The 21,824-nt window shown below is 44.0% G+C and overlaps 1 protein-coding gene across 1 annotated transcript in view; it reads right to left on the bottom strand.

Moving 5' to 3' along the window:
* Positions 1 to 21,824, bottom strand: part of ADAMTSL3 (ADAMTS like 3) — an 810,189-nt gene that overhangs the window by 289,866 nt on the left and 498,499 nt on the right. The window contains exon 8 of the mRNA XM_069766101.1: positions 1,162 to 1,236. Within this exon, the coding sequence (XP_069622202.1) occupies positions 1,162 to 1,236 (75 nt within the window). The remainder of the gene's footprint in view (positions 1 to 1,161; positions 1,237 to 21,824) is intronic.

Here is a 21,824-nt window from a genome sequence, read left to right as displayed (position 1 = left end):
TACTGTGTGTGTGGGGGAGCTGCACTATACTGTGTGGGGGAAGCTGCATTATACTGTGTGTGGAGGGGGAGCTGCACTATACTGTGTGTAGGAGGAGCTGCACTATACTGTGTGTGGAGGGGGAGCTGCACTATACTGTGTGTGGAGGGGGAGCTGCACTATACTGTGTGTAGGGGGAGCTGCACTTTACTGTGTGTGGGGGAGCTGCACTATACTGTGTGTGGGGGAGCTGAAAATTATTTAAATTTTTGAATAAATATAGTTGGGTAATGTTTAAGTTAATAATTTTATATGGCCCCGAATGCTTTTTTTATAAAATTCCAAATGGCCCTTGGCAGAAAAAAGGTTCCCCACCCCGACCTACCCTATTATTTGCTACTCTTATGATACTTTATTTGAATTTATGTATCCATATTGATAATTATATATTTATGTTTACATGTTATATTATTAATTCTTTCCTCTTCCTGCTGTGTTTGTCACATCTCAGTTTTTTCCCACACTTCTCATACTTGTCTCTATTTTCGTATTAATACATTTATATTTTATATCTTTTTGGTGATATACATTATATGTAGAATTTTTTATTTATCAGGTATTAGGGATATTAGAAAATGCTATAACACAAGAAACTATACTGAACTCTCAAAGGATATAATGACTCCTGCCACACAGTAATAATAGACTTCAGTAGTCTACAGCAGGAAACACCCGCTACAGGGTGGAGTGTTCTTTCATATGGAAATTAAATATATTGGAAAAAAGCATGAAATATAAAGCCTTCTTCTTCTGTCCATTCATTCACTATGCTCGTCAGATTGGTCCTGCCACCCAACTAGTGTTCACCGGTGCCAATGCTCTTTTTTGCAGTCCTGGAAGGCAACTTTAGTATAGTAATATATTCCCAGGTGTCTCCACTCTAAAACTGAGACTAATTTTTAGAAAAAACGAGTTGAGCACTTGGCTGGGAACTCCCAAGGGCTGAGGAACATTGTGGATCACTATATGGTAACTATAATTAAGCCCTAAGACATTGCAACTTCTGCTGAAGTGGAGAACTCTTGCTATGTTAACTCTTCTACTTGAATTGAAGCTAAATCAGCACACCACATGGACCCTGAACTAACACATACATCACATATAACTTAGGTTGGTTCATACAAACGTGAGCTGGTCCTTTCACTGTGATTCTCACGCTGCGACTTCCATGCGGTACAGCAATTACAGTCTCCTCTCCTGTGAAAAAAAAGACATTATTCTCATCGAAACAGATGTTGGCAGTATTGTGTGACTGGAGCAGTGCTCGCGACTATAATAACACAGGTGCATGGATTTTACATTAGAAGATCATCTAAGAATTTAAGAAGATGAAGTTGGGGAGAAAATAGCACCCAGGCCTCACAGAATTTCTTAAAATAAAACATAACTAGAAAAAAAGTATTTCTTTAGAAATCATGGTTGTCCTTAGAAGAAAAGGCATTACGTTCAAAATGACCATCAGATACATTGCTGCATATATTATGTACTCAATATTACTTCCATGTTATATCATTGATGTCCTATGCATCTCACTATCCTCAAGCTTAACAATCTCTTCCAGCAAAGCAAATCAACAGGTTTTTTTTTTGGCTATGTACTGTATATTGCTAAATATAACTTTGTACATATGAATACATTAGAAATAACTTATATTTTGGGGCACTCATGCATTAATATATCTGTCCAGGTGAGCATGTGTTCTACAAACAGACCTTGGTGGACGAAATTACATTTGTGGAAGACCAATGCTATTCATTAAAATTATCAATATACAGTAAAAAATTAAAGGTAACTTGACAGGAGTTTTAGGGTCACTTCTCCCATGAAACACAGGTGCTTGGATCCAAATGGATTTTGGATCACTGAGAAACATTGAATCTTTTTGTAAATGAGGCTGCAAGTGGGCCGGCGAAGGTCCATTCCTAAAAAGATAACCCTAGTAATGTTCCCCTTGTCCTTTCCTTTGTGTACACCTTTTACTTATATAATCATTTAATTAAATTATTAATATCAATAATTTATATAATTGTTATTTAATAGTTATTTAATATGTACTCTGTTCATTTGCAACAATGCTCTTCAATAGGCACCTTTCCCCCATCACTGCCACCTGGGACAGGGCTACTGTGTCTATACTGAGTTACAACCCAAGACCAACCACCTAAAGGCAATCCTATCCTATCACAAGATTGTATACAAGTGGCATAAACGAACACTTTACAGTGGGGAAAATAAGTATTTGATACTATTTTGTAAGTTTTCCCACCTACAAAGAATGGAGAGGTCTGTAATTTTTATTGTAGGAACTCTTCAACTGTGAGAGACAGAATCTAAAGGAAAATCCAGAAAGTCACATTGTGTGATTTTTACATAATTCATTTGCATTTTATTGCATGAAATAAGTATTTGATACAATAGAAATACAGAACTTAATATTTGGTACAGAAATCTTTGTTTGCAATTACAGAGGTCAGACATTTCCTGTAGTTCTTGACCAAGTTTGCAAACACTGCAGCAGGGATTTTGGCCCACTCCTCCATACAGATCTTCTCCAGATCTTTCATGTTTCAGGACCGTCACGGGGCAACATTGAGTTTCATCTCCCTCCAAAGATTTTCTATTGGTTTCAGGTCCAGAGACTGGCTATGCCACTCCAGGACCTTGAAATGAGGAGCCACTCCTTAGTTGCCTTGGCTGTGTGTTTCGGGTCATTGTCATTCTGGAAGACCCAGCCATGACCAATCTTTAATGCTCTTACTGAGGGAATCTAGTTGTACATGACCCCACCCATCCTTCCTTCAGTACAGTGCAATCCTCCTGTTCCCTTTGCAGAAAAGCACCAAAAAATTATAATGTTTCCGCCACCATGCTTCACGGTTAGGATGGTGTTCTTGGGGTTGTACTCATCTTTCTTCTTTCTCCAAACACAGTGAGTGAAGTTGATAAAAAAAGGTTCTATTTTAGTCTCATCTAACCACATGATGTTCTCCCTTGCCTCCTCTGGTTAATCCAGATGGTCATTGGCAAACTTCAAACAGGCCTGAACATGTGCTGGCGTGAGTAGTGGTATCCTCCAAGATTTTAATTCATGATGGTGTAGTGTGTTACTAACGGTAACTTTTGAGACTGTGCTTCCAGCTCTCTTCAGGTCATTGACCAGGTCCTCCCAAGTAGTTCTGTACTGATTCCTGATCTTTCTCAAAATCATCATTACCCCACAAGGAGAGATCTTGCATGGAACCCCAGACTGAGGTAATTGACAGTCATCTTGTGTTTTTTCCATTTTCTAATAATTGTGCCATCAGTTGTTGCCTTCTCACCAAGCAGCTTCCCTATTGTTCTGTAGCCCATCCCAGAATTGTGCAGGTCTACAATTTTGTCCCTGTGTCCTTACACAGCTCGTTGGTCTTGGCCATAGTGGAGAGGTTGGAGTGTGATTGAGGGTGTGGACAAGGGTCTTTTATACAGGTATTGAGTTCAAACAGGTGCAGTTATTACATGTAATGAATGCAGAGTCGGAGGGATTCTTAAAGAAAAACTAAAAGGTCTGTGAGAGCCAGAATACTTGCTGGGTGGTAAGTGATCCAATACTTATTTCATACAATACAATGCAATTAAATATTTATAAATCATACAATGTGATTTTCTGTTTTTTTTTTTATTTTTACATTTTGTCTCACATAGTTAAAGTGTACCTACGAAAAAAATTACAGCCCTCTCCATTCTTTATAGATGGGAAAACTTGCAAAATCGTCAATTCGTCAATGTATCAAAAACTTCTTTTCCCCACTATAAATTTATTCTATATTCTTTACATATACAACTGATCAGATCCTGTTTCAGAACTGAAACAACTGAGCCCTAAATAAAGCGGGGGGCGGGGGGGGCTGTAAGAAGCGCAGTGGAATGAAAGCCCCCCATGACTGTGTTGCCAAGGGGAGTGGGAATATTTGAAAGATTACAAGGGGAACTGTGGGATTGGCTCAAGGGGAAGAAAAGAGGGCGTGCGCTTAGGTTGTAGGGGGGGCGGGTTTTGTGGGCAGAAAGTGCGAGAAGGGACATTATTCGTTACACCGCGGTGAGAGAAAACCACCCACCCTCCCTTGTTTTTGGATTTGGGCTTGGATGCTTGGTTTGGGATCGGGGATTTGGGGGTTTTTAGTGGGTCATTTTTTCTTTTGGTGATTCGTGTTTTGTATTATCATCACAGTGGCTCGTTTGGCGGGGGGTGGGGTTCATGGAGTTGATGTTTTATGGGGTTGATCTGGCTTTGGTTTACGGGCTCTGGATGGGGAGTTTACCTCGGGAACTTTGGGGTTTCTTTGCCCGAAAACGGGTTACATGGTGCCCTTGAGCTGGTGGCTACAGCTGAGGGTAAAGAAGGTTTTCGTTAAAAATTTTTGGGGGGACTTTGTGTGCCAGATTGTGTAGCTCCAAGAACCCTCCCCTCAAGTTGTTTACACAATTGTATAATTGGTGTTATTTATGTTTGTTTTGTTAATAAAATGGCCGCTGTGGCCAATTTATCCAAAGAAATAATGGTCTTGTCTTAATTCGATGGGTATTAAGTGTATTTTATGGGGGAATTTGGTAGCGGGTAGCTATATTGTGTCACTAAAAGAAGGACCAATCTTGGCGATATGCAGTCATGCTCCATCTCTCGCCATGGTTGGGTCAACCATGAACAACAGAGCACAATGGTTTATTAGACCGAAGAGAAGAAAGTTCTGAAATACTGCAGTAAATGCCTTTGCAGAGACTGCTTCTCATCCAATCAGTATCACTTGGGAAGGACCTTATGCCTGGGTCTAGTGACATGTTGCCTGCTTTTCACAAACCAGCTCACTCAGCGAAGTCAAAAAGTCATGTTCACCCTCAGTATGCCAGTCCTAAGTGGAACTCTGCCACTATAAAGATAGTTTGGGCCAAATATTTTGCAGAGCTGCTCAGATAAACCATTTTCAACCACCCAGGACTGCTCCAGCTTTCCAAACCTACTATCAATTTATCACAGTAGAGGTTCCAGCAAAAGTCTTGCAAGTGAGTGATCCTAATCTCTGCAGGGCCCTACCTAGAGATACATGATACTTAGTTACAAATATATTTTGCTTGGGAAGAAATGTACAGCATTGGGTATTTGTGGGCTCTCAAACTACCATCATTGACATGTACAATACTCATATTTCAGCTGAGGATTTCCATAATTCACTTAAGTACATTTTGTGTGTTTCTTTGTTCTGAAAATAGTCATGTACAAAACCCAGGATCAGAGTGCCCACAGGATAAACATTTCTGGTCAGAGTCATTCATAAATATGCCAGATGGTGACTTGCAAACTTGGCAATTGGGTGAAGATATCTAACAACTCCTAAATAAAATGATAAATTGCTGTTATAAATCTTGGCATCCTATGTATCTATGGACTCAAACTAAGTTTATTTTGTATATTAATTCAGCATTTCTTAGCTGCCAAGAAAGAGCGATACTCCGTCATTTCAGGCATAAATTAGCGGGAGGTCTACTTTAGTCCATGAAAGGTTTTCTTCAGAATCAAATCATTCCTCTATAAACCATAGAAAATCTTGGAAAAAAAAACTAAAAAATCTTTGATCACTGGGTAAACCTGTGCATGTAAAATGCCTGCTAATCAATGGCATTATATAATCATGGAAAGCATCATCTAGACCAGTGTTTCCCAAACTTCAGTCCTCACGGACCCCAACAGGTCATGTTTTCAGGAATTCCTTACTATTGCACAGGTGATGGAAGTATCAGGAGTTCTCTCAGTTGTGCAGCACTATGGAAATCCTGAAAACATGACCTTTTGGGGTCAGTGAGGACTGGAGTTTGGGAAATACTGATCTAGACCAATTCCCATATTACTATATTGTAAATGTGGCCATCTCTCTACTGGGAACAGAAAACTAAGCGCCACTTTTCTCTGAATCATTGGGGTGTCCCAGCTTCTATCAATATGTCCTGAAAGTCTTTAAAAAAAAAAGTCCAGAGAGACAGTAAGATTGACCATGCACAGCTTTTAGTCGAACACTCTATCTTCTGACAGCTATCTCTTCTGACTCCGCCATAAAAATGCATGCTGAACCTTGGTGGGTATTTATGTTTTAAGTAGGTTTAGAGAGTGTAGCCTGACTGGTTTGGCAGTGGCTTACCTCCTGATCAACAAAAGGATAGGCTGTTTGAATTCACACAATCAAACCCTCATGTCAGTGAAGGGTTAGGTGACCCACAGGACTACTTCAAAGTCGGCCAATCCCACCAATATTGGTGGGTTTGACTGGCTTCCTTCTAATGTGCATGATGACCTTAACCATAGATATGGTGAAATACAAGCCTGCAATGGCTTCTGTTATGTTTTGAAAGAAACTTGACACTGTTCTCATCTTAATTCTCCAATATTTTGACTAGTGCATTCACAGTGGTGGGGCTTAATAAAAATGAATAACTTATTTTACTTACACTTGCCTCTTTTCAGATTTGGCCAAGATTTGGACTTCTTTATTTTGGCCAAAATATCAACCAATACCTCATTTAATGTAGTTATCATATGCATTATTATCTTTTCATCTTTTTTGCACTTTTTACCATCATTTTGCAGGATGCGCCAAGCGTCTTATTGATGGCTGGGTATACTGGGGCTCGTTCCTGTTGTGGTGCAAGTTTATCGTGCTGGGCAGCCCACTTATTATAAAATTTTGGGCGTCATCAATAGGCTGAGAACCAGACACATTGCATCACACATATCTATGTGAATGGTATCCTGCTCAAGCCCTATTAGTGTGCATTTTTCCTACTAGGCAGCCAACCCCTCCATAATCTGGTAGGTTATGAGTGGCTGCTTTATCAGTAGTTTGCACCTGTGCTGCCCCAGCCTACATAATGGAGGCCGTCTGCATCCTGTCAGTGCATTTGTAATCTAACTGATCTTGGTTAGGCTGTTTACTGTTATGATCTGGTGGCCTAGGAGCAGCATGAGACGTACTCTGGAGAAGGTGGTACCTGTACTGACCGCAGACCCTGAACTTAGCACAGCAACTAGAAGTAGCCGTGGGATGTACCTAACACTCCCTAGACACCTCGACCCAGCCTAAGAACTAACTTCCCCTAAAGATAGAAACAGGAAGACTATCTTGCCTCAGAGAAAATCCCCAAAGGATAGACAGCCCCCCACAAATATTGACTGTGAGAGGAGAGGGAAATGACACACGCAGACTGAAATCAGGATTAAGCAAAGGAGGCCTTTCTAGCTGAAAAGAAAGAATAGAACAGAGTACTATGCGGTCAGTATAAAAACACTAGAAAATATCCACCACAGAAAACACAAATCTCCACATCCGACTAAAGACATGGAGGGTATATCTGCATCTCCAGAGATACTGCTTGGCTGCAAAAAATCCCTACACAGACAAAGCTGGACAAGACAAAACATGAAAATGCACTGAACTATAAGGCCCACAGCATGTGGACAGCAAAAACAAAGCCAGAACTTATCTTTGTTGAGAAGAACAGGAAAAAAGGAGAGACCAGGTAGGGATGTGAATCCTCCAAAAACAATGGACAACTGGCACTGACTAAAGGATCAAGCAAGACTATATAGCCCAGTCCAAATTGCAATAAGTGGACACACCTGATAAATGCTGCGATCCAAAGACAGCAGCACTACCACTCATAACCACCGGAGGGAGCCCAAGAGCAGAATTCACAACAGTACCCCCCCTTGAGGAGGGGTCACCGAACCCTCACCAGAGCCCCCAGGCCGATCAAAACGAGCCAAATGAAAGGCACGAACCAAATCGTCAGCATGAACATCGGAGGCAACAACCCAAGAATTATCCTCCTGGCCATAACCCTTCCATTTGACAAGATACTGAAGCTTCCGCCTCGAAAAACGAGAATCCAAAATCTTCTCAATCACATACTCCAACTCCCCATCAATCAACACCGGGGCCGGAGGATCAACAGAGGGAACAACGGGCACCACATAATTCCGCAACAAAAATCTATGGAAAACATTATGGATGGAAAAAGAGGCTGGAAGGGCCAAACGAAAAGCGACTGGATTGATAATCTCAGAAATCCTATAAGGACCAATAAACCGAGGCTTGAACTTAGGGGAAGAAACCTTCATAGGAACATGACGGGAAGACAACCAGACCAAATCCCCAACCCGATGCCGTGAACCAACACACCGACGACGGTTAGCAAAACGCTGAGCCTCCTCCTGAGACGACACCAAATTGTCCACCACATGAGTCCAAATTTGCTGCAGCCTGTCAACCACAGAATCCACACCAGGACAATCAGAAGACTCAACCTGCCCTGAAGAAAAACGAGGATGAAAACCAAAATTACAAAAAAAGGCGAAACAAAGGTAGCAGAACTAGCCCGATTATTAATGGCAAGAAAGCCACCCAATCATCCTGATCAGCAGACACAAAGCATCTCAAGTAAGTTTCCAAAGTCTGATTAGTTCGCTCGGTTTGGCCATTTGTCTGAGGATGAAATGCGGAAGAAAAAGACAAATCAATGCCCAGCCTAGCACAAAAGGCCCGCCAAAACCTAGAAACAAACTGGGAACCTCTATCGGACACAATATTCTCCGGAATGCCATGCAAACGAACCACATGCTGAAAAAACAACGGAACCAAATCAGAAGAGGAAGGCAATTTAGGCAAAGGTACCAAATGAACCATCTTATAAAACCGATCACAAACCACCCAGATAACCGACATCCTCTGGGAAACCGGAAGATCTGAAATAAAATCCATAGAAATATGCGTCCAAGGCCTCTCAGGGACCGGCAAAGGCAGAAGCAACCCACTAGCATGGGAACAACAAGGCTTGGCCCGCGCACAAGTCCCACAGGACTGCACAAAAGAACGCACATCCCGCGACAAAGAAGGCCACCAAAAGGACCTACCAACCAAATCTCTGGTACCAAAAATTCCAGGATGGCCAGCCAACACAGAACAATGAACCTCAGAAATCACTTTACTAGTCCATCTATCAGGAACAAACAGTTTCCCCACTGGACAGCGGTCAGGTTTATCAGCCTGAAATTCCTGAAGAGCCCGTCGTAAATCTGGGGAGATTGCAGAAAGAATCACCCCTTCCTTCAGAATGCCGACCGGCTCAAGTACCCCAGGAGAATCAGGCAAAAAACTCCTAGAGAGGGCATCAGCCTTAACATTCTTAGAACCCGGAAGATGCGAGACCACAAAATCAAAACGGGAGAAAAACAGGGACCATTGAGCCTGTCTAGGGTTCAGTCGTTTGGCAGACTCGAGGCAAATCAGATTCTTATGATCGGTCAGGACCACAATACGGTGCTTGGCCCTCTCAAGCCAATGTCACCACTCCTCAAATGCCCTCTTCATAGCCAACAACTCTCGATTGCCGACATCATAATTGCGTTCCGCAGGCGAAAACTTCCGAGAAAAGAAGGCACACAGTTTCATCAAGGAACCATCAGAATTCCTCTGAGACAAAACGGCCCCTGCCCCAATCTCAGACGCGTCAACCTCAACCTGAAATGGAAGAGAAACATCCGGCTGACGCAACACAGGGGCAGAAGTAAATCGGCGTTTAAGCTCCTGAAAGGCAGAAACAGCCGCAGAGGACCAATTCGTCACATCAGCGCCTTTCTTCGTCAAATCGGTCAGAGGTTTAACCACACTGGAGAAGTTGGCAATGAAACGACGGTAAAAATTAGCAAAGCCCAAGAATTTCTGAAGGCTCTTCACAGATGTGGGCTGAATCCAATCATGAATGGCCTGAACCTTAACCGGATCCATTTCTATAGATGAGGGAGAAAAAATGAAGCCCAAAAAAGAAACCTTCTGCACTCCAAAGAGGCACTTAGACCCCTTCACAAATAAAGCATTATCACGGAGGATCTGAAATACCATCCTGACCTGTTTCACATGAGACTCCCAATCATCGGAAAAAATCAAAATATCATCCAAATATGCAATCATGAATTTATCCAGATAACTACGAAAGATATCATGCATGAAAGACTGGAACACAGATGGGGCATTAGAGAGTCCGAATGGCATCACAAGGTATTCAAAATGGCCTTCGAGCGTATTAAATGCAGTTTTCCATTCGTCACCCTGCTTAATACGAACAAGTTTATATGCCCCTCGAAGGTCAATCTTAGTAAACCAACTAGCCCCCTTAATCCTAGCAAACAAATCAGTAAGCAAAGGCAAAGGGTATTGAAATTTGACCGTGATCTTATTCAAGAGGCGATAATCAATACAGGGTCTGAAGGAGCCATCCTTCTTGGCAACAAAAAAAAACCTGCTCCCAATGGTGAAGAAGATGGCCGAATATGCCCCTTCTCCAAAGACTCCTTAATATAGCTCCGCATGGCAGCATGTTCTGGCACAGACAGGTTGAAAAGTCGGCCCTTAGGGAACTTACAACCTGGAATCAAGTCAATAGCACAATCACAGTCCCTATGCGGTGGAAGGGAACTGGATTTGGGCTCATCGAATACATCCTGGAAATCTGACAAAAACTCAGGAATTTCAGAAGAGGGGAAGAGGAAATTGACATCAAAGGAACGTGACCATCAACCCCCTGACAAGCCCAACTAGTCACAAACATAGATTTCCAATCTAACACCGGATGATGTACCTTTAACCATGGAAAACCCAGCACAATAGCATCATGCAAATTATGCAACACCAGAAAACGACAATCTTCCTGATGGGCTGGCACCATGCACATGGTCAGCTGTGTCCAAAACTGAGGTTTATTTTTAGATAACGGTGTAGCATCAATGCCCCTTAAAGGAATAGGGTTCTGCAAAGGCTGCAAGGGGAAACCACAACATCTGGCAAATTCTAAGTCCATTAAGTTCAGAGCGGAGCCTGAATCCACAAATGCCATGACAAAAAATGACGATAATGAGCAGATCAAGGTCACAGATAACAGAAATTTAGGTTGTACAGTACTGATGGTAACAGAACTAGCGATTCCCTTTGTACGCTTAGGGCAATCAGAAATAACATGAGCAGAATCGCCGCAATAAAAACACAACCTATTCTGATGCCTGAATCTTTGTCGTTCAGCTCTAGACAAAATCCTATCACACTGTATAGGCTCAGGGCGCCGCTCGGAGGACAACGCCACAGTGTGCACAACTCTGCGCTCGCGCAAGCGCCGATCAATCTGAATGGCCAGAGACATAGAATCACCCAGGCCAGCAGGCGTGGGGAACCCCACCATAACATCTTTAACGGATTCAGACAGACCCTTTCTGAAAATTGCCGCCAAGGCATCCTCATTCCATTTAGTCAATACAGACCATTTTCTAAATTTCTGGCAATACGATTCTGCCGCTTCTTGACCCTGACACAGGGCCAACAAGGTCTTCTCTGCATGATCCACTGAATTAGGTTCATCATACAATAACCCTAGCGCCTGAAAAAAGGTGTCTACATTAAGCAAAGCAGGATTCCCAGATTCCAGGGAAAATGCCCAATCCTGAGGATCACCACGCAGCAGGGAAATAACAATTTTAACCTGCTGAATGGGATCACCAGAAGAACGGGGTTTCAGAGCAAAAAACAGTTTACAGTTATTTTTAAAGCTCAAAAATTTGGACCTGTCCCCAAAAAACAAATCAGGAGTTGGAATTCTAGGCTCTAAAACCAGAGTCTGAACGATATACTCGGAAATACCCTGTACTCTAGCAGCAAGTTGGTCCACACGAGAAACCAATTCCTGAACCTCCATGCCAGCGCCTAACTCCTGAGCCACCCAGAGGAAAAGAGGGAAGGAAAGACAAAACAGACTACAGAAAAAAAAGTGGCTCAGCACTTTCCTTCCCTTCTTCTGAGATGCGTTTAACTCATTGTTGGCCAGTTGTACTGTTATGATCTGGTGGCCTAGGAGCAGCATGAGACGTACTCTGGAGAAGGTGGTACCTGTACTGACTGCAAACCCTGAACTTAGCAGCACAACTAGAAGTAGCCGTGGGGGGTACCTAACACTCCCTAGACCCCTCGACACAGCCTAAGAACTAACTTCCCCTAAAGACAGAAACAGGAAACCTATCTTGCCTCAGAGAAAATCCCCAAAGCATAGACAGTAGACAGCCCCCCACAAATATTGACTGTCAGAAAAGAGGGAAATAACATACGCAGACATGAAATCAGGATTTAGCATAGGAGGCCATACTAGCTAAAAAGAAAGAATAGGACAGAGTACTATGCGGCCAGTATTAAAACACTAGAAAATATCCACCACAGAAAATACAAATCACCACATCTGACTAAAGACATGGAGTGTATATCTGCATCTCCAGAGACACAGCTAGGCTGCAAAAAATCCTTCACAGACGAAACTGGACTAGACCAAACATGAAAATGCACTGAACTATAAGGCCCACAGCATGTGGACAGCAAAAACAAAGCCAGAACTTATCTTTGTTGAGAAGAACAGCAAAACAGGAGAGACCAGGTAGGGATGTGAATCCTCCAAAAACAATGGACAACTGGCACTGACTAAAGGATCAAGCAAGACTATATAGCCCAGTCCAAATTGCAATAAGTGGACACACCTGATAAATGCTGCGATCCAAAGACAGCAGCACTACCACTCATAACCACCGGAGGGAGCCCAAGAGCAGAATTCACAACAGTTTCCTCAAGGTATGTATTTTTTTTATTTAAGAGTTCTCTTTTCCAAAAACGTCCCAAATATTCCAGAAGTGTGAAGCCTCTGAGCCAAAAATAAAGAAGACATTGCCCTTTCCCAACCATATTGAACACACAATATAAGCTCCGTAGAGGTGAGTGATAAAACACCTTCAGTAAAATATAGGAAATGAAAATAAAGTTGGATCTTGAAAGTGTTGGTGTTCCTTTAACAAAGATCCTGTCTGTCTACACCTATCAGAAAAATATTGTATTCTTTGACCATGAATATGATGAGCATCTGAGGTCATGAATTTGTAGACTCTTCTCTATGATACAGTTTTGCAATTTAAAGGGAATCTGTCACCCCAAAAATCGTATATGAGATAAGGCCACCGGCATCAGGAGCTTATCTATAGCATTCTGTAATGCTGTAGATAAGCCCCCAATGTAATCTGACAAGTAAGAAAAACAGGTTTTATTATGCTCACCCAGGGGCGGTCCCGGCGCAGTCCGGTTCCGATGGGCGGCGCGGTCCGGTCTGGCACCTCCTATCTTCATACGATGATGTCCTCTTCTTGTCTTCCTGCCGCAGCTCTGGCGCAGGTGTACTTTGTCTGCCCTGTTGAGGACAGAGCAAAGTACTGCAGTGTGCAGGCGCCGGGCCTCTCTGGCCTTTCCCGGCGCCTGCGCACTGCAGTACTTTGCTCTGCCCTCAACAGGACAGACAAAGTATGCCTGCGCCGGAGCCGAGGCAGGAAGACAAGAAGAGGACGTCAGCATATGAAGATGGGAGGTGCCGGAACCGGACCACGACACCAATCTGGACCCAAACAGGACCGGGATCGCCCCTGGGTGAGTACAATCTAACCTCTTTTTCTCATCTTTCAGGGTACATCGGGGGCTTATCTACAGCATTACAGAATGCTGTAGATAAGTCCCTGATGCCGGTGGCCTTATCTCATATATACGATTTTTGGGGTGACATATTCCCTTTAACTAATGCATCTGCATTATTCATACAGAGTGCTGTGGTGATACTCAGTACAGCAATAGTGTAAGCACTGCCACATAAATACATATGGATACACTTATTGCCTAGCTTTTATTCCTCTCTAAGGCTCTTATCACATTTTATTTTCGCTATGCTTCCTTTTATAATAGTAAGCACAATGTTGAGTCAGATTCATACCATAAGCTTCAACAGTGTCTAATGAACCCTAATAAATTTTAATTGTCTCCTCCAAATTTCCTCAATGTGTTTGTAGTTTCTTCTGCTAAAAAATACAGAATCTGTGACATCTCCTCTAACGGAGCCTCCAATGCAGATGTCAACAGATGCTTGTCCACAAACTCACTCCCTGCAAACTGTACCGGAGGCTGACATGTGTTGTGATGTTAGTGGTAACATTTGCACATGCTCATACATTGGACATTACGTATAGATACACTGGAAGTCCCAGACAAACTAATTGAAACAATCACTTCATATGTCAGAATGAATAAAACACAAAAATATTCTGTTTGACAAGCTTTGTGCTTGCGGTACGGAGCTTTTTGGAGCTCTATCAATACACAGGCTTGTATTTATCAAACTTATCAGCTGACACAACCATGCAGAGCGCCGCGGCCGCCTGACTCATTTGTAATGTTTTCGAGCTGATGTAAGATTATACACAGGGACAGGGTTACAGATGGAAGCTTTCCCAAAGGAAGGCCATAAAAGGAAACACTTATACTGAAAGACAGTGCAAGGTTCATATTGTTGTGGATCATGAGATTCACATATCTCTGATGTGATTGTTATTTTTACTTCTGTACACATGGACATACTGTATTCTGCACTTCTCAATGGTTCTCTTTTTAAGAAACAGCCTGTCACGGGTGTGTCAGGTGTGACAGACAGGTGTATCATTCTGGATCCAGCTGTAGAAGGCAATTGTGCTTGGCTCTGCAGGCACATTCTGGATCTTGCATCTCTGCTGTGAAGTAATATCCTTATACCTCTAGGACCTAGCAGTGAGCTCCACCATCTGCTGCTGACTAACACACCCTTGCTGGATATTTAAATACCTTTAGTCCCTTCAGCAAGGTGTCGGTGATAGCTCTATTTACCTCTGTCTGATAGAAGTGCTAGAAGTCGACTATTTTTTTCTTGGAGCCTCTTGGAGAATTGCTGGCGTGAGCTCTCTTGTATCGTTTAAAGCTAAGTGTATTCCCCGATTTGTCTTCCTGCTTTGTATTTAGTTGCAGTGGAAACTGACTAGTGCACACCCCAACCTGTTATGATCTGGTGGCTTAGGAGCAACATGGGACGAGCTCTGAAGGAAGTGGTATCTGTACTGACCGCAGTCCCTAAGCTCAACACAACACTAGAAGTAGCCGTGGGATGCTCCTAACACTCCCTAGGCACCTCATCACAGCCTGAGAACAAACTACCCCTAAAGATAGAAACAGGAAAACTATCTTGCCTCAGAGAAAATCCCCAAAGGATAGATAGCCCCCCACAAATAATGACTGTGAGTGGAGAGGGAAAAGACATACACAGAATGAAACCAGGATGAGCACAGGAGGCCAGTCTAGCTTGATAGATAGGACAGGATGGAATACTGTGCGGTCAGTATAACACACTACAAAAAATCCACGCAGAGTTTACAAAAATCTCCACACCTGACTAAAGGTGTGGAGGGTAAATCTGCTTCCCAGAGCTTCCAGCATCACTGAATTAATTCATACTGACAAGCTAGACCAACATAGAAAGCACAGAACGGATAAGTCCACAACCTGTGGACAGAAAAGAGCAAGCAAGGACTTAGCTTTGCTGAACTGGTCAGGATAACAGGAAATCCAAAGAGATGTGAATCCAACCAGGAACCATAGACAAGTGGCACCAGCTGAAGGAAAGAGCCAGGCTAAATAGCCGAGCATGAGAGACAATCAGTGGAAGCAGCTGCAGACAGCTAAATCCAAGGAGCAGCCATACCACTTAAAACCACCGGAGGGAGCCCAAGAGCAGAACTCACAAAAGTGCCACTTACAACCACCAGAGGGAGCCCAAGAGAAAATTCACAACACCGACCTCTCTCTATCCAGGGCCTATTGCTAGGGGCAGTCAGGGATTACTGTTGTGAATTCTGTTGTCGAGCTCCCTCCTGTGGTCGTGAATGGTACTTTGGCGAGTTCTGTCTTTGGGCTCCCTCTGGTGGCTATGAGTGAAGCTGCTGCTTCTGAGGTTCCTTACACAGGTGACGTGGTTTATCCTTTGGTTAGCTGCTCTATTTAACTCCTCTCAGATCATTACTCCATGCCAGCTGTCAATGTTTTTTGCATTGCTTCAGTTCGCTCCTGGATCTCTCTGGTGACCTGCCTTCTCCTGCAGAAACTAAGTTCCTGATAGTCTTTATTTGTTCACTGTTTTCTTGTCCAGCTGGTTTTCATGATTTTGTCTTGCTAGCTGGAAGCTCTGGGATGCAGAGTGGCCCCTCCGCACCGTGAGTCGGTGCGGAGGTCCTTTTTGCACACTCTGCATGGTCTTTGTAGGTTTTTGTGCTGATCGCAAAGTTACCTTTCCTATCCTCTGTCTATTTAGTAAGTCTGGCCTCCCTTTGCTGAAACTTGTTTCATTTCTGCGTTTGTGACTTTCATCTTTACTCACAGTCAATATATGTGGGGGGCTTCCTTTACCTTTGGGGAATTTCTCTGAAGCAAGGTAGGCTTTATTTTCTATCTCTAGGGCTAGATAGTTCTTAGGCTGTGACGAGGCGCCTAGGTCTGGTCAGGAGCGCTCCACGGCTATTTCTAGTGTGTGTGATAGGATTAGGGCTTGCGGTCAGCAGAGCTCCCACATCCCAGAGCTCGTCCTGTATGAGGTTTAACTATCAGGTCATTCCGGGTGCTCTTAACCACCAGGTCATAACAGTACAGCTGGCCCAAAGTATTAATGCATCTCAATAGAGGGATAAGAGAACTTCTGACACCATTTTTTTTTCTTTGCACTGTGTTTTGTCTTTCTTTTCCCCTAGACCTTTGGGTGGTTCAGGACACAGGTGTAGATATGGACATTCAAGCTCTGTCCTCTAGTGTGGATCATCTCACTGAAAGGGTACAAAACATTCAAGATTTTGTGGTTCAGAATCCTATGTTAGAGCCTAGAATTCCTATTCCTGACTTATTTTCTGGGGATAGATCTAGGTTCTTGAATTTCAAAAATAATTGTAAACTGTTTCTAGCTTTGAAACCCTGCTCCTCTGGTGACCCTGTTCAACAGGTAAAAATCATTATTTCTTTGTTGCGTGGTGACCCTCAAGACTGGGCATTTTCCCTTGCACCAGGACATCCTGCATTGCGTGATGTTGATGCGTTTTTTCTGGCGCTTGGATTGCTTTATGATGAACCAAATTCAGTGGATTAGGCAGAGAAATCTTGCTGGCTTTGTGTCAGGATCAGGATGAAGCGGAGGTGTACTGTCAGAAGTTTAGAAAGTGATCTGTGCTTACTCAGTGGAATGAATGTGCCCTGGCGGCAATTTTCAGAAAGGGTCTTTCTGAAGCCCTTAAGGATGTCATGGTGGGATTTCCCACGCCTGCTGGTCTGAATGAGTCTATGTCTTTGGCCATTCAAATCGATCGGCGCATGCGTGAGCGCAAAGCTGTGCACCATCTGGCGGTATTCTCTAAGCATAGGCCTGAGCCTATGCAGTGTGATAGGACTTTGACCAGAGCTGAATGGCAAGAACACAGACGTCGGAACGGGCTGTGTTTTTACTGTGGCGAATCCACTCATGCTATCTCCGATTGTCCTAAGCGCACAAAGCGGTTCGCTAGGTCTGCCATCATTGGTTCGGTACAGTCTAAATTTCTTTTGTCCATTACTCTGATTTGCTCTCTGTCGTCCTATTCTGTAATGGCATTTGTGGATTCAGGCGCTGCCCTGAATTTGATGGACTTGGAGTTTGCCAGGCGCTGTGGTTTTTTCTTGGAGCCCTTGCAGTATCCTATTCCATTGAGAGGAATTGATGCTATGCCTTTGGCCAAGAATAAGCCTCAGTACTGGACTCAATTGACCATGTGCATGGCTCCTGCACATCAGGAGGATATTCGATTTTTGGTGTTGCATAATCTGCATGATGTGGTCGTTTTGGGGTTGCCATGGCTACAGGTCCATAATCCTGTGTTGGATTGGAAATCTATGTCTGTGTCCAGCTGGGGTTGTCAGGGGGTACATGGTGAGGTTCCATTGCTCTCAATTTCGCCTTCCACTCCTTCTGAAGTCCCTGAGTTCTTATCAGATTACCGGAATGTATTTGAAGAGCCCAAATCTGGTGCCTTACCTCCTCATAGGGATTGCGATTGTGCTATTAATTTGATTCCTGGTAGTAAGTTTCCTAAGGGCCGTCTGTTTAATTTATCTGTGCCAGAGCACGCCGCTATGCGGAGTTATATAAAGGAATCCTTGGAGAAGGGTCATATTCGTCCGTCGTCGTCACCATTGGGAGCAGGGTTCTTTTTTGTGGCCAAGAAGGATGGTTCTTTGAGACCTTGTATTGATTACCGCCTTCTTAATAAGATCACAGTCAAATTTCAGTATCCTTTGCCGCTGCTGTCTGATTTGTTTGCTCGGATTAAGGGGGCCAGTTGGTTCACCAAGATAGATCTTCGTGGTGCGTATAATCTTGTGCGAAATAAACAGGGTGATGAATGGAAAACGTCATTTAATACGCCCGAAGGCCATTTTGAGTACCTGGTTATGCCATTCGGGCTTTCTAATGCTCCATCTGTGTTTCAGTCCTTTATGCATGACATCTTCCGAGAGTACCTGGATAGATTCATGATTGTATATTTGGATGACATTTTGGTCTTTTCGGATGATTGGGAGTCTCATGTGAAGCAGGTCAGAATGGTGTTCCAGGTCCTTCGTGCAAATTCCTTGTTTGTGAAGGGGTCAAAGTGTCTCTTTGGAGTTCAGAAGGTTTCATTTTTGGGTTTCATTTTTTCCCCTTCTACTATCGAGATGGACCCTGTTAAAGTTCAGGCCATTTACGATTGGACTCAGCCGACATCTGTGAAGAGCTTGCAGAAATTCCTGGGCTTTGCTAATTTTTACCGTCGCTTCATCGCTAATTATTCCATTATTGCTAAACCGTTGACTGATTTGACCAAGAAAGGTGCTGATGTGGTCAATTGGTCCTCTGCGGCTGTAGAGGCTTTTCAGGAGTTGAAGTGTCATTTTGCTTCTGCCCCTGTGTTGTGCCAGCCAGATGTTTCGCTCCCTTTTCAGGTTGAGGTTGATGCTTCTGAGATTGGAGGAGGGGCTGTTTTGTCGCAAAGAAGTTCTGATGGCTCGATGATGAAACCCTGTGCCTTCTTTTCTAGAAAATTCTCGCCTGCTGAGCGCAATTATGATGTGGGCAATCGGGAGTTGTTGGCCATGAAGTGGGCATTTGAGGAGTGGCGACATTGGCTTGAAGGAGCTAAACATCGCGTGGTGGTCTTGACGGATCACAAGAATTTGACTTATCTCTCTCTATCTTATCTCTCTCTATCTTATCTGCCAAACGGTTGAATCCTAGACAGGCTCGATGGTCGCTCTTTTTCTCCCGTTTTGATTTTGTGGTTTCATACCTTCCGGGATCTAAGAATGTGAAGGCTGACGCCCTGTCAAGGAGTTTTGTACCTGACTCTCCGGGTGTTCCGGAGCCGGCAGGTATTCTTAAAGAAGGGGTAATTTTGTCTGCCATTTCCCCTGATTTGCGGCGTGTGCTGCAAAAGTTTCAGGCTGATAGACCTGACCGTTGTCCTACGGAGAAACTGTTTGTCCCTGATAGATGGACTAGTAGAGTTATCTCTGAGATTCATTGTTCAGTGTTGTCTGGTCATCCTGGAATCTTTGGTACCAGAGATTTGGTGGCTAGATACTTTTGGTGGCCTTCTTTGTCACGGGATGTCCGTTCTTTTGTGCAGTCCTGTGGGACCTGTGCTCGGGCTAAGCCCTGCTGTTCTCGTGCCAGTGGGTTGCTTTTGCCCTTGCTGATCCCAAAGAGGCCCTGGACGCATATTTCCATGGATTTTATTTCTGATCTCCCTGTTTCTCAAAAGATGTCGGTCATTTGGGTGGTTTGTGATCGCTTCTCTAAGATGGTCCATTTGGTACCCTTATCTAAATTGCCTTCCTCCTCTGATTTGGTGCCTTTGTTTTTCCAGCATGTGGTTCGTTTGCATGGCATTCCAGAGAACATCGTCTCGGACAGAGGTTCCCAGTTTGTTTCGAGGTTTTGGCCCTCCTTTTGCGCTAAGATGGACATTGATTTGTCTTTTCCTTCGGCTTTCCATCCTCAGACTAATGGCCAAACCGAACGAACTAATCAGACTTTGGAGACATATCTGAGATGCTTTGTTTCTGCTGATCAGGATGATTGGGTGTCCTTCTTGCCTTTGGCTGAGTTCGCCCTTAATAATCGGGCCAGCTCGGCTACTTTAGTTTCTCCGTTTTTCTATAATTCTGGTTTCCATCCTCGTTTCTCTTCAGGGCAGGTTGAGCCTTCGGACTGTCCTGGTGTGGATGCGGTGGTGGACAGGTTGCAGCAGATTTGGACTCATGTGGTGGATAATTTGACATTGTCCCAGGAGAAGGCTCAACTTTTCGCTAACCGCCGGCATTGTGTTGGTCCCCGACTTCGTGTTGGGGATTTGGTTTGGTTGTCATCTCGTCACGTTCCTATGAAGGTTTCCTCTCCTAAGTTTAAGCCTCGTTTCATTGGGCCATATAAGATTTCTGAAGTTCTTAATCCTGTGTCATTTTCTTTGGACCTTCCAGCTTCTTTTGCCATCCATAATGTGTTCCATAGGTCGTTGTTGCGGAGATACGTGGCGCCTATGGTTCCCTCCGTTGATCCTCCTGCCCCGGTGTTGGTCGAGGGGGAGTATGGAGTATGTGGTGGAGAAGATTTTGGATTCTCGTGTTTCGAGACGGAAACTCCAGTACCTGGTCAAGTGGAAGGGTTATGGTCAGGAAGATAATTCCTGGGTTTTTGCCTCTGATGTTCATGCTGCCGATCTTGTTCGTGCCTTTCATTTGGCTCATTCTGATCGGCCTGGGGGCTCTGGTGAGGGCTTGGTGACCCCTCCTCAAGGGGGGGGGGGTACTGTTGTGAATTCTGTTGTCGAGCTCCCTCCTGTGCTCGTGAATGGTACTTCGGCGAGTTCTGTCTATGGGCTCCCTCTGGTGGCTATGAGTGAAGCTGCTGCTTCTGAGGTTCCTTACACAGGTGACGTGGTTTATCCTTTGGTTAGCTGCTCTATTTAACTCCTCTCAGATCATTACTCCATGCCAGCTGTCAATGTTTTTTGCTTTGCTTCAGTTCGCTCCTGGATCTCTCTGGTGACCTGCCTTCTCCTGCAGAAGCTAAGTTCCTGATAGTCTTTATTTGTTCACTGTTTTCTTGTCCAGCTGGTTTTCATGATTTTGTCTTGCTAGCTGGAAGCTCTGGGATGCAGAGTGGCCCCTCCGCACCGTGAGTCGGTGCGGAGGTCCTTTTTGCACACTCTGCATGGTCTTTGTAGGTTTTTGTGCTGATCGCAAAGTTACCATTCCTATCCTCTGTCTATTTAGTAAGTCTGGCCTCCCTTTGCTGAAACTTGTTTCATTTCTGCGTTTGTGACTTTCATCTTTACTCACAGTCAATATATGTGGGGGGCTTCCTTTACCTTTGAGGAATTTCTCTGAGGCAAGGTAGGCTTTATTTTCTATCTCTAGGGTTAGATAGTTCTTAGGCTGTGACGAGGCGCCTAGGTCTGGTCAGAAGCGCTCCACGGCTATTTCTAGTGTGTGTGCTAGGATTAGGGCTTGCGGTCAGCAGAGCTCCCACATCCCAGAGCTCGTCCTGTATGAGGTTTAACTATCAGGTCATTCTGGGTGCTCTTAACCACCAGGTCATAACAGATTAGGTTCCTGTTTAGCGATAGGGGCGGAACCTATTTAGGGATGTTAGGACAGAAAGGGGGTTGTCACATCTGCCTAGGGGTCTCCACTTCCCCCTTTTCTAGTGTTTGGGCTCCCCCCACCCTTTTCCCATTGTTGTGCACCTAGCTTCTCCCTCACCCAGCTTGACACAGCCTCTAT

This window comes from Ranitomeya imitator, chromosome 4, assembly GCF_032444005.1.
Source record: "Ranitomeya imitator isolate aRanImi1 chromosome 4, aRanImi1.pri, whole genome shotgun sequence".
Classification (NCBI taxonomy): domain Eukaryota; kingdom Metazoa; phylum Chordata; class Amphibia; order Anura; family Dendrobatidae; genus Ranitomeya; species Ranitomeya imitator.
Note: the sequence above shows the minus strand (reverse complement) of the source record. Positions and strands in the feature narration are given on the sequence as shown.